The 14,172-nt window shown below is 42.2% G+C and overlaps 1 protein-coding gene across 1 annotated transcript in view; it reads left to right on the forward strand.

The window, feature by feature from the left end:
• GALNT2 (polypeptide N-acetylgalactosaminyltransferase 2) overlaps window positions 1–14,172 on the forward strand; it is a 215,067-nt gene that overhangs the window by 155,968 nt on the left and 44,927 nt on the right. The window contains exons 4-6 of the mRNA XM_031016643.3: window positions 13,275–13,373; window positions 13,614–13,681; window positions 13,921–13,986. Of these exons, the coding sequence (XP_030872503.3) occupies window positions 13,275–13,373; window positions 13,614–13,681; window positions 13,921–13,986 (233 nt within the window). The remainder of the gene's footprint in view (window positions 1–13,274; window positions 13,374–13,613; window positions 13,682–13,920; window positions 13,987–14,172) is intronic.

The following is a 14,172-nucleotide window of genomic DNA, read 5'->3' on the forward strand; positions in this document are numbered from 1 at the left end:
TCACATATATGGAGGGTTTTACTTTGGGCATGAGATGTAGCTACCTTTAATTGAGATTTTTGTTCCAGGTGCTATACTAAGCAATTTACACGCATTACTCATTTAATTCTCACAGCAACCCTATGAGGCGTAGGTACTGTTGTTATTGTTACTAAGATTTGATAGTTAGAGAAACAGAACTTGCCCCATTAACCAGGCTGTGGTGAGGTCTAAACAACAGCCTGCCCCCAGAGGCTGCAATCTTTACTTCTCATTTCTATGAATATTTGATGGGTATTTTTTAAAAGCTAGTAACATCTATACTCATTTCCAAGTTCAAATATACATGTTCAACCAACCTGATCCATTACATTCAAAACCTTTGTTATTGATAAAAGCATTTGAAACTCATATTACAGTGCTAGGAGTTTCTGCTCATTTCTAAGCATGAGGGGCTTAGAAGATATATGTTCATGGATTATACCCTTATTGACATAAAATTACCCCATTTTATTTGTTTTTCTTTTCTTTTTTTTTTTTTTTTTTTAATAGAGATGGGCTCTCACTGTGTTGCCCAGGCTGTCCTTGAACAAGTTTTCCTTTTTTGCCATACATTTTGCTTTGCATAAATGTTAATCTCCTACTTTATTTCACTTACTCTTGATACATTTTTGTATCTTATTGATTTTTTTTCTTTTTGGATGCCATTTTGTCTTAGGTTTATCTTTTGTAACAGCATATATTTTGATTTTTAAGCCAACCTGATGGTCTAAAGTTTAATAGACTCTTAGCCATTTTTTTTTTAATTTTATTCATTTACTTTTTTTGAGATGGAGTCTTACTCTGTCACCCAGGCTGGAGTACAGTGGTGTGATCTCGGCTTACTGCAGCCTCCGCCTCCCAGGTTCAAGCGATTCTCTCCTGCCTCAGCCTCCCAAGTAGCTGGGACTACAGGCACCCGCCATCACACCAGGTAAATTTTTGTATTTTTAGTAGAGACGGGGTTTCACCATATTGGCCAGGCTGGTCTTGAACTCCTGACCTCAGGTGATCCTCCTGCCTCGGCCTCCCAAAGTGCTGGGATTGTAGGCGTGAGCCACCGCGCCTAGCCGAAAAGTTCGTCTTTTTAACCACAGGCCAAAACAGAGCAATTCAGTGTATCTGAAAAGAGTGGTGTCCTAAAATGTCACCCTCCACAGAACTTAAGCTTTTCTCCTGTCCACTTGGGACAATCAGAACTGCTCAGTGGTCACACAGACTCCATTATCTGGCCCAGCTTTTGTGGGGAGAACTGCAAGAGTAGGGTAGGAAAGAAAACCAACTGCCTGAATAACCCCTAAGAAGCGTGCTCTAAAGGATTCACCACTTTGAGACAGGCAGAGCAGATAAAAATGAAAGCACATCTCTTCATGGAACAACGGAAGTAAAAACTAAACCCTCAGACAGCTTGGAAACCAGAACTCACGTATCCAGGAGGACGATGGTGGGCACCAGGAGGCAGAGGGAGTTACTGGAGTTACTCTAGCAGGACCAAGGGTGCCACTTGTCCCAGGGGAGTAGCAAGAGGGAAGAAATGGAATGTGCAGTGTTCACATTGTCTGATGAGCAGCGTGAGCTTCCATCCAGAAAAGGCAGCTTGTCCCCTGGCATCAGGAGGAATGAAAGTTTAAAGGACAATAATAATTTAGTCTCTCTGAAATGACTCTAGCCTTAAATGGTGAGTGGGACCTGGCAGCTGAAGTGCAGCCCTCAGAGAGCGTGACGAGAGAGTTCAGATGGCTTCATCCAGGGCTGTTATTTTCTGAACTTTCAATAGCTCTTGACTCTTGAAAAGTTTTGAGCTAAAATGTAGTGTCTGTAAAACTGGAGGCACTAAAGGGCAAATGGTGCTCTTTGAATGAAAAAGCATTTTTATTCCATCAAACAATGGCTTGCTGAAAGCTTCAAGGGGAAACCTAATGTTTTTCCCCTTCTATTGGAGAATACTCACGTATTCTGGGCAGCATTTTCTGTGGCTGGTGCCGAAGCGTGGAGTGTTTGGTGAGCGAAGAGTGTGTTTTTGGATTCTCCACTTGGCCTGAGTGTGTGTGCATGTTTTTTGCCTCTGGAACCCTTGGCTTTTCAATGAGATTAGAGGACTTCAAAGGGAGTACAGTAAATACGATAGGCTTGAGTTTCCTGTGTCACAGGGAGGATAAACATTTTGTTTTAGAACATGCTTCCGACTCCTATGCGTTGCAGAATGCAGAAGCCTGTGGTATTCAAGAAAGCTATTTTAGACGAATAATTTCGAAGTGAGACAAACCTAAAGTTATTAATGGAGCTTATTCAAATCTCCTGTTGACCAGATTTTTAAGAAGCTTGATTTCACAGAGGTCCTGCAGAGGTTTTTTAATGTCTTAGGATTTGGTTCTGTTTAGTTTTGAAAGACCTCTATAGAAATAAACTCTGTAGCTATTAGGACTAATCAGAAATTAGTGGATTTGGTGGAATATTATGCCATTATGACTGTTTGGAGGATTATTAAGAGTATGTTTTAATTAAATGAACATTATACAACAGCTAGTGAACTTTTTTCCATTTGCCTTTTTTTGGCTTCCATTTCCAGTTTACATTCTATCCAGTAGCCTGCCTAGACTTTCTGTAGACTCCACAGCAACACATCTTGAAAATGTGAAGCTGAACATCTTGTTTGGGATGGGCCCTAGTGGAAGTGCCCTGAGGTTGAGAGATGCATCCGCAGCCCTGTTTGGGGTTGGACTGAGGAGGGCCTGTTTCCAGTGGCCCCTTCTGCCTTGTGGTGGATCCAGTCTCCAGCTTGGGCTAGATCTTTTCAGCCTGGTCATGTTGGGCCTTATTCCCAGTGGCTTAGGCTTGACTCTCTCTGTGTTAGGCTTCATAGTCATGGTAGAGTGAGGAACACAGCGTGGGCTGGGCCACTTCATGTATGATGACCACGGGGAGTCAGATTGTGGTAGAGAGGGGGAATGGGAAATCAAAATCTGGAGGAGGCAGAGTTTTTTTTTTTTTTTTTTTTTTTTTAAACTCTGTGCTATATGGTCCATACCAGAGTTCCAGGTCTAAATTCAAGTTATCCAGATGAGTCTAATTATGGCTCCATTCACTAATAACACCTCTCACTTTTCTGTGTGTTTCTTAAAATGAAGTCTAAGAGCAACCTCTATAAGCCTTGCCTTCAGGGGCCTTTTCGAATTCAGATTCCCAGGTATCACCCAGACCTACTTATTCAGAATGGGATGGGAGAAGCAGGCAGGGCCTAGGCATGTTCATTTTCATAAGCTCCACGAATGAGTCTTATGCTCACTAAACTGTCAGAGCTTTGTGATAATCAGAAATCTGTGGCCTTAAAGCAACTGCCCTTACCGCAGAAGCAAATCAGAGTCCCGAATGAGGAGCATGCGCCCAGCCTGCGGTTGGCTCTAGCCTGGCTGGAGCCCCAACTTCACAGCAGAGGCATATATGGACATTCTATGTCCATTCTGTGTCCATGGGCAGCTGCATCACGCTGCCAGGATGGTCACTGAAACAACAGACCTTGCTGCCCTTTTCTTTCCCTTGAAATGGGAATGGCGTAAGCATTTTCTGTGGATGAGGGCAGGGAAACAGAAGGCATTCACCGCCTCTATTGCATCACCAGCTGTGTCCAGAGCCTTGATTCCAGCATCCTGAGGTGCTAACACCCTCCCCCCTGCCACCGAATATCTGTATATGAATGGAGAGATGGGCTAGCAAGCGACAGAATATATTTTAATATGTTCCTTTGATTTTTAAAACTTCTGGCCCTGCTGGCTAATTTAACGCCCCCACAGGCTCTTTCGGCTCATCTCACCTGGCTGATGGGTGCACATGGAGACTCGCAGACTTTCAGGTGCTGTGTTGGCTGGAGAAGGAAAGGTCCAAGTGGCTGCAGGGCTCCCTGGGCTGCTCCATCTTTCCGAACGCATGCGGAGGCAGGTGCCTTGACCTGGCTCAGAGGCAGGGGCCTCGCCACTCTCTCCCAAAGTTAGGGGAGCCAGTCATTGCACCCGCGGACATTTCTCCCCCTCCCCATTTCACTCACCCATCTCATGGTTGAGAAAACTGGCTGTGTTTCTCCAGCTGTAGAATTTGCTTGGATTTTTAACCGTTTTTCCTTATGTAGGGTAGCTGAGATCAATCACTCTGTGACTGAAGAAGGTGGAAAAAACTGCAGGGTGTAAACCTAAAGAAAGCAGAAGGAAGGAAATAAGGAAGGTAAAAGAAGAAATTAATGAACTAAAAATCCAGTGGAGAGTACTATATAAAGCTTCATCTTTAAAAAATATAAATCTCTAAAAATGCTGATTAACAAAAATAGAGAAGAAACATTAATATTAGGTGTAAAAAAGCAGATATAACTAAGATCATAAGAAAATTAAAAGTATACTTTTATGTAAATAAATTTGAAACTTACATGAAATTGATAATTTTCTAGGGATATTTAAGTTACCAAAGTCTCTTAAGAAATAAAAAAATGAATAAGTGCAAACCATCAAAAGAAATTTTCAGCAATAAAAAATTTGCCTTCTCAAAATTTCACAAAGCTCAAATGGGTTTGCATAAAACCCAGACTGTTTCAGAGAATAGAAAAGGAGGAAAGCTACCCTATTTCCTTCAGTAGTACCTAGCTATGAAACCAGAAAAAGAAAGTATAAGAACAGCAAATTTTTCAATTTATGGTTATAGACTCAGAAAATCCTAAACCAAATACTAGCAAATCTAATACAGCTATATATATATAGGCTATATAATATAGCTATATATATATATGCTATATAATACAGCTATATATATGCTATATAATACAGCTATATATATATATATATATATATATATATATATCCAAGAAGAGTTTATTTTAGGAATGTAAAAATGATTGAATATCAGAAAATAATGTAATATATCTTCTCAGTGAATTAAAGGAGAATAGCTGTAGGTCATATTAATGGATGCAGGAGGGAAAACAGTGAAATTCAGCACTTGTGAGGGAGTTTCCTTCACCTGATGAAAGGCATCTGTGAAACATCTATGGCAAACACAAAGCTTAATGATAAAAATCTACTTGTGTTCAATTTAAAGATAGGATCAAGGCAAGGTTGTTTTTTACCACTTTTAAAAATTGTATATTGTGTTGCAGGCCATAATCACTGCCATCTTAAGAATCGCAAGATGTGTAAGGAATGGAAAGACAGGGACAGAATGTAGATGTATTGATTTGTGGAAAATCTAAGAGAACTTGCAAACTGACTATCAGAACAAATAAGAGAGCACAGTGAGGTGTTGAATACAGAGTCCACATACAAAAACCAGTATCAGTAATGGCCAATTCAAAAATGTAATAGGAAAAGAGGCTCCTTTCACTGTAGCAAGCAGAACTGTTAGATACGGAGGAATAAATGCAACCAAAGATGTGCAAGACTTTCATGGAGAAAATTATAAAACATAACTGAAGGATATTTTAAAATATCCAGTATTGTAGAAATATTAATTTACTTCAAATTAACTCATAAATTCAGTGCAGTGTCATGCAGGGTTTTTTCATGGAACTTGAAGAGCTGATTCTTAAATTCATCAGGAAAAGCAAATGGTCACAAATATCCACTGGCGTCTTGAAGATCTTCGCCTAGTAGGGGCCATGAAGAGTTACTGCTGAGCCACATTCATTAAGGCAGCATGGTACAGGTGCAGGGTTACACACATAGATGACCAGAACAGAAACGGATGTAGACATAAATAAGTGTTTGGCGTGACAGCAGTGGCATTACTAATCAGTGATGAAATAATGAACTATTAAATCATGCTGGGACAATGGATTATCTACACAGAAAAAAAAGGAGATTATGGATCTCCTTCATCTGTATATGAAGGATAGCATGGAACTTGTCTACATCCATTTCTGTTCTGGTCATCTGTGTGTGTAACCCTGCACCCATACCACGCTGCTTTAATCACTGTGACTCTGCAGTAACGCTTCGTGGCTCCTCGGGCATGTTGCCCTACTATGTGTTATTCTTCAAGACTCCAGTGGATATTTGTGACCATTTGATTTTCCTCATGAATTTAAGAATAAGCTCTTCAAGTTCCATGAAAAAACCCTGCATGACACTTCACTGAATTTATGGATTAGTTTGAAGAAAACTAATATTTCTATAATACTGGGCACTTTTAAATGTCCTTCACTTATGTTTTGTAATTTTCTCCATGATATACATGGATATACATAATCCTTCAATGTTTATGAAGGATATATAACCTGTTAAAAGCATTTGTAAAAGTTTAAACATTTGAAATAAAATTCACAATATATTAATGACCTTCGGTTAAGAAAGCTTTTCCTGAACATTGTTACCCCAGGGTCACAGTTTGAAAACTCAAAGTTAAAAAGTAGGTTTGACAAAAAGCATCATAAACAAAGCATCTACCACAGAGATTTTTGCAATGCTTCTGGCTGACAAAGGATAATGTCCAGAGCATATAAATTCCTACAGCCAAATAGTAGGTAAAACCTAATCAAAAAATGGACAAAGAACATGAATAGACAGTTAACAGCAGAAACCATCCAGTCAGCTCCTAGGCATATAAGATGATATGTGGCCTCTCTAGTAATCAGGTACATGAAAGTTAAAATGATGACTACTTCATACCAATCTGGTTGGCAAAATTTTAAAACATGGTGATACCTAGGGATGGTGAGAATACAGAGCAGGATGATCTCATGCAGGTCCGGGCAGGAGTGACACTAGGTCCAGCCACTTGAGATTAAGTTGGCTATGTCAGGTCAAGTTGAAGAGGTTCATAATGTATGACCAGTAGTCCTACTTGTGGGTAAATAATGCAGAGAAACTTTCTCTGCTGTGTAAAAAGACAGTGTCCACTGCAGCGTTGTTTCTAATGGAGAGACTTGATAATCAGCAGAAAAGGGATGATGTGTGGTGTGTTCCTCCCAACAATGGAAAGCAGTGTAGCAGTGAGGGTGAATGAAACAGAGCTGTGTGTGTCAGAACAGATGCACCTCCCAAAAAGTGAAAACAGCAAGTCACAGCACAATGCCATCCCTGCAACTTCAAATAGGTGCAGAAAAATGCTCTGTGTAATTTATGAATACATACATGGGTAGTTTATTTAAAATACACATAGTAACAATGAAGCACCAAATTCAAGATAGTGATTGCCCCTGGGGAAGATGAGGATTGAGGTAAGGGCTGTAATTATTCCCTGTCATCCTGTCATGTGTCATTTTATTTAAATTTTTTTTAATCAAAGGCCAGTATTGCAAGATATTAAGACTTGGCAAGCAGAGTGGTACATGGATGCTTCTATAATATCTCTAAATTTTATGCGTGAAATATTTTACTCACATAAACACACAGTGATGTCAGTTGCTGCCAAGAGGCCACAGGAGGCTCGTTGCCTTGGTGAATTTGTTGCAGTCTAAGACTTGCCCCTCAGCTTTGCAAACCCGGAAACTTTTTTTTTTTCTTAGTTTTTTGCCTGCAGATCAAAACTAGGTTTGTATCTCAGGGGCAGTCTCAAACTCAATTTACAAATCGAATGTATCCAGACTGCCAATATGATGATTTGTAAATACATAGCACAGTAATCAGGACCTTGGAAATACCACGACCTTGCATGATCCTCGTGTTGTTTGTCCTGGAGTTTTTCCACGGGAACCTGAGCCACAGCCCAAATGCCTGCTCATAGACACGCAGTTAGACGTAGCTGCTGTGGAGACCAGCATTTTGGAGCCCCATTGCCAGCAGATTTGCTCCTACGCAGGACTCCAGTCCTAATCAGAACACACAACTCCCTTAGAGGGACTCCACTGGAAGTGCCTGCCTGCTTCAGGGAGGAACTGAGCACGCCCCTTAGCACTGGATACTCAGAAAGTGCCTGTGGAGGCTTGGCATTGTTTATAACTTTCCTTTTTTATTTTTGACAGTATCTATTCCCCATCTCTTCCGTGATAGAATCCTGTCTTTGTGTAGGCATAAACTAATGCTTACTTAATAATCAGTTAAGTTGTGTAGTATTTTCCTTACAAAATCCGAATTACAAGGGCAATTCAGGGAGATGGTGCGTATTCATCTAGGAGTTTTTCTTTCCCATGACCCTCTGTTTGGTCTTCGTGGCTATCTCATAAGAAGTGTGGTCTTACTGTTGGCCACATCCCCTCTCTGGGCCTTGTAGAGGTTCTTGAACTCTCTTTCTTAAAGAGAGTTTATTTAAATATGTTTCTCCATCTTCTCCCACCTTTGCATCTCCTGAGCCCTTCTTGCAGGCCTGGGAACCCTTGTCCCTTTAACTGACAGTGTATTCTCTACTTGGAGCCGCTGCTGCATGTGGACTTGGAAGATGTCTCAGAACCTGTCTCATCGGCTGCCTCTCCAAGTTGCCAGAGAAAGCTCCACTCTGACCTCCCAGTCACCATTGACACACAGCTGCCAAATGCAAATTATAACCCTGCATTCATTAAAGTGACCTTGACAGTTTTCAGAGTCCTTTTTCACACGTTTTTATTTGGTGTTCCCAATAATCAGGCAAGATCGTAAGGGCCATTTTCACAGATGAGGAGTGATGTTAGTTGTCACACATTACACAGTAACCAAGGTTACCAAGGGCCCTTTGCAAAAACACTAGGTCACCTGGGGTGAGAGTGGGGCATGGCCTGCCCGGGGTAGAGAAGGAAACCTATTTCTTTGTTCCTCCCAACACCGTGAAACAGCCTTCTGTGTTATTGGACAGAAGCTGGAGCTTCCCAGTCCAAAGAGCTTGCGTTTGGTTATTTCATCAATGTCTTGATCAAACCCAGGTATAACGTCTGCCCTAAAGACAGAGTCATTCTTCCACCCTAAGAGACTCTCTATACAATGTGGTTGTTTAGATTCACCAGTTTTTTCCATTTCCAGCTAACCAAGAGTTCAGGTACTGAAAGCCATCTAATCTCAGAGAAATTTAAAGCTAAATAAAGGATTCTTAAAACAGATCTTTACATGTCCAGTTTTTAAAGCCTCCATGTTACTGAACAGGAAGTTTGCAGAATGATCACATTAGCACCAGAGCCTTGGACACTCAAGTGAACTTGAGCCCACAAAGTCAGCCCGAAACTCCGCCCACTCTTCTCAGAGTCACTGCTTCTAGCCTGCGTCGTCTGGTAGAACAAACCTTACTGCACACTGTTCCTGCCGCTGACTTCAAATAAACTGCAGTTTCTACTCAATTCCCAAAGAAAGCTCAAGTATGAAAGTGCCCCTGGCAGCCAGCTCCCCTGTTGAGTTACTATATTGGGTGTTCTTTCACTAGTTCTGGAGTAGTGAAGACTGGTTGGCAGGGATATGGCTCTTTAAATACAAAATTTATTCTTTTTCTTTTTAAAGACATTTTTCAAGCCGACCCCACCTTCTTGGCTCAATGTGAGGACTTATTATCTAAATTCATGTACATACACACACTCACTCTAACTCTGGGATGTAAAATATTTCTTAGTTTTTACTTTTTATCTCTCTTTGCCTTAAAAAATGGGATCCCTCTTAAGTTTCCTGAATGCCAGTTCCTAGCAAAAATGGATGCCTTATGAATATGTAGATGAATTTTAATAAACTGATACGAATGCAGCAGCTCTGCGTGTTCTGAAAAACGTTTCCAGAGCCCCGTGAGACTTCCAAATGCTCCTGGAAGATGAGGCTTCCTGCAGAGAAAAGGAAACCGAGAGAATAGGACATGATTGGATCGGTTCCGTTTACTATGATGTAGCATGAAAAGCTGCTGCCTTATGTCTCTTTTTAAATTCTTCTATAGCTGCATAAGCCCATGTTCAGTAAGTCATTCAACCTAGGTCTGCTCGTCTCAGCAATTCCCGCTGTGTTAAGTGGGACCTAATTGCAGAGGATAGCTGCCTCCTAACGCGGAGTCCTTATTTCATTAGCATTACAGATTGGGTTCTTGGGAAGGACATTCTTTGGTAATTTGTTTACAGTTGAAGTCTTGCAGATTCTCACTTCCTTAATCTAACAATCTGCTAATTCTTAAAATTGGAAAAAAGAAAGAAAAACCAGCCTGTCAGTCTACTTGTCAGGAAAGACTTAGATGTCAGGAGCTCTAATGAGGTGCGATATTAATTCCTGCCTGCTTTTTTCCCCCCAGACAACCGTGAACAGTTTCCCCCCAAAAACTAGTATATTATGCAATTTCTCATGATTAATTAAAACAATAACTGTAATAAAAGAAGCCCATTTTGTGATTCTGACCTAATTGCTTTTTAATTGCACTGCTTTTCATGTTTATTTTCAAAATTCACTTCTCTGAAGTAGTCACGAGGGAAAACGAGTGTCTGTTGAACACTTTCTCTGAAGGTGCGGCCATTGCTGTGGAATTGCTGGTCATTGTTTGGCAGCTGCTAGACCATCCACTTCAGTTCTTAACTCCTTAAATGTTTTTAGCGATGGCTGAGTTCCAAATATATATATTTAATCTGTCTCCTTCGTCCACTGATTTCCCATCTGAGATATTATCTCTAATTTTGGGGGCAGATAATTCATGGCTCTGGCAAACAATATTAAGAGCTACAGTGGGCTTATATTAGGGCCAGGCCCAGTGGCTCACGCCTGTAATCCCAACACTTTGGGAGGCCGAGGCAGGCAGATCACGAGGTCAGGAGTTCGAGACCAGCCTGGCCAACATGGTGAAACCCCGTCTCTACTAAAAATACAAAAATTAGCCAGGCATGGTGATGGGCGCCTGTAGTCCCAGCTACTTGGGAGGCTGAGGCAGGAGAATCGCTTGAACCCGGGAGGCGGAGGTTGCAGTGATCCGAGATTGTGCCTCTGCACTCCAGCCTGGGTGACAAGAGCAAGACTCCGTCTCAAAAGAAAAAAAAAACCTACAGAATAATTTTTTTTTTAATGTATTCGTCCCCTGGAAGGCATAAGAGTGAAGGGAATGTTTCCCTCCCCATCTGAAGGTTTGAATCTTTATGTCAGCTGAAATAAACTGACAATAGATTAATAAATTTGTTATTAATGTGCAAATGTGCACAGGAGCCACACAAAATATGAGACTCAAAGAAGGGCCAGATGGTTGAAGCTTAAATACTCTCTGCATAGGGGAGAGGCAAGTGAGGGATGTAGGCAATTTTAGAAGAGTAAATGATGTTTAGGGGAGATGATTAGGATGGAAATGCAGACAATAGCCTGGAACAAATTTCCTCCACAGGGTCTCGGGGAGGTGGCAACAAGTTATGGGAAGGCGAGGGGCAGAACTCTATTGTGAACAGAGGTTATTTTATCATGCAGATAAATTTCTCAGGTGACAGCCTTTAGAAGAATAATTGAAAGAATACGTGAAAAGTCTCTCCAAGAGTGGGGTCTTGGTGTGGGCTTTTAGTTTCTTCTGCTATATGAGTTAATCTCTGGTTAATGTAGATTCCAGAGAGGGGGTCCAAGACAGTTGCACATCTTCTGGATGAACTTCCCTCAGTCAGATAAGAGAACTTGAGACAAAGTTCCTCCCTGTGCTTCTGAAGGGAAGTTGGAGGGGGTGGGGAGGAGAAGGTCAGAGAGAGACCTTGGTTCTGAGGCTTATTTCTGAGGTCTGTGAATCTCCTTCGTTCAAAGCAGTCAGCATGCCAAAGCAATATAATTTGGGGTATCATTTTCTGAGCCGCAGCAAAGATTTTCTGCTGCTTCAATTCCGGTGGCAGTGTGTTTAACTGCTAGAGTTGCAGGAACATTGTGCAGATAATAAATGCCAGCATGGAGGAAACCTTGGCATGGGACAGACAAACAGGCCCCTCTTGCCACCTCACAGGCAAGACTGTTCATCCTCAAGACCACGGGGCATCAACATCACCATTTAAGAACCATTTTTCTGAAACCAAAGCCTCTTTTCCAAGCTGGTATCAGTAGTATTACCAATTTAGTAACTCTGAATGGAGTCAAACCAGAAATTAAGTGTTTCTAGAAGTCCTCATGGGCTATCAGTCCTGCCCAGGTGTGTTGTTCTCTCAGGATTCTCTGGGAACATTGCTCTGTACTAGGATGCTCTTAGGTCTGTAGACCCTGCTTTGAAGGGTTCCTCCTGATGGGTTCTGCTGAGCCCAGTAAACCTTTACTGCTTATTTCTAGTGTATGATACTTTAGCATCTTCCACCTATAGCTATCAGCTATTTTTTAAAATAGCTATTCTGACTGAGCACAGTGGCTCATGCCGGTAATCCTAGCAATTTAGAAAGCTGAGGTGGGAGGATTGCTTGAAGCCAGGATTTCAAGACCAGCCCGAGCAACAGAGTGAGACCCCCATCTCTACAAAAAATACAAAAAATAGCTGGATGTGGTGGCACACCTGTAATCCCAGCTACTTGGGAGGCTGACGTAGGAGCATCACTTGAGCCCAGGAGTTCAAGGCTGCAGGGAGCTATGAACATGCCACTGCACTCTAGGATGGGTGACAGAGTTGGACCCTGTCTCAAAAAAAAAAAAAAAAAAAGCTACTTACTGTTCTTCTAGTCTTGTGTCTGTCTGTAGAGCTCAAATTTGAGAGGTGCCATGTTGAAATCTGCCCCTGCTTTGTAGGTCTGGCCTCCGAATCAGCTTCTGTGCAGAGGTGATCCCAGGATTCTTCCCTACTGCTGGAAGAGGAGAGCTCAGGCAGGCTCAGGGTCCCATTGACTGTACCCTCACTCCATCTCCCCATCTTCATCTCACCACTGCCCTTTGGGGTATTTGGGGATGGCCTTCCAGGGCAAGGGACATGCATCCCTGCTGTCCCAGGAAGGGAAAACCTCCAGTGGGTCTGCTGTTCATGGTGAGAGCCAAATTCCAAATATCACCGGAGTACCACATGCTTGTTGTAGGCAATGTAGAAAACAAGAAAAGAGCAGTGGCGCACAGTTGGTTCTGCCCTTCGGAAATTACGACTGCAAATTGTGAAAAGCGCATCTTTAGAGGTGTATCTGCTTGAGAGTAGAAATGGGATTTCACTGTTTTAAAACACTTTTTTTTAACGTGTTAGAAAGATGTTCTCAATATGTTACTTTTTGCTGAAATCGTTCATCTCTCAGAACGTAACTCCGGTTGTGTTTTTCTGTTTCCTTATGTCCCGTTGGCAGTTCATCTCAGAACAGGCCAGGAACTTCTGCAGATAACAAGTTAGTCATAGCATGTCCATCCCCGTTGGTCAGTCTGCCTGTTCTCTCAAGGGCTAAACAAGCTGTGGCTGCTCTGGGGGTCATTGTTCAGAGGACCATCTTTCTCTTCCTGCAGGTGTCAGCGGAAGCAGTGGCGGGTGGATCTGCCGGCCACCAGCGTGGTGATCACGTTTCACAATGAAGCCAGGTCGGCCCTACTCAGGACCGTGGTCAGGTGAGGCCAGGAGATGCATTACCTATCAGGGGTGTTAAGACATTAGCTGTGTCCCAGGCACAGTCAGACCAGGGCTGTCAGTGGGGGCTGCAGACAGGGTCTCCTGACTGCTCAGCACAGGGTGCAGTGTGTAGCTCCTCCAACCAAGGGTTAGGACCAACGTATGAGAATTTTCTACCCCAGGCTAAAAGTTTATACCCCTAAAAGACCTATAAACTTTATCTTCTTGTCTTTTCTTAGTGTGCTTAAGAAAAGCCCGCCCCATCTCATAAAAGAAATCATCTTGGTGGATGACTACAGCAATGATCGTGAGTACTGACACTGATTTTATCCCTGTGTCTGGCTCTTCTCTGGGCACCAGTCTTCCTGTAGTGGGGGTGCTAATGAGGCGTGAACAAGCCAGAAATCAGATCCACAGAAAGAAGAGGTGCCTCTGTGATGCCCCAAGGAGATAATCGGCCCTTAGATGATTGAGAATACTATGGTTGAATGCAAAGCCCTTTATGAACTCCACGTTCAAAATGCTCTGCTTCTTTTCTTTTCCTAGCTGAGGACGGGGCTCTCTTGGGGAAAATTGAGAAAGTGCGAGTCCTTAGAAATGATCGACGAGAAGGTAAGATTCTTCTTAATTCAGTACCAAGACAGTTGAATTCTGACTTTTCCTGTAATAACATAAAGAAGTGCTTTAGCTCAAAGAGCAATTAATTGTCTAGCTTTTTTCTGTCTCCCTCTACCAGAGCCACTTGGGAGACTTCTCCCAGCAAACACAGGAAAGACATTAGAAGCTTGGCTAATTGAA

Source organism: Gorilla gorilla, chromosome 1, assembly GCF_029281585.2.
Source record: "Gorilla gorilla gorilla isolate KB3781 chromosome 1, NHGRI_mGorGor1-v2.1_pri, whole genome shotgun sequence".
NCBI classification, from domain to species: Eukaryota; Metazoa; Chordata; class Mammalia; order Primates; family Hominidae; genus Gorilla; species Gorilla gorilla.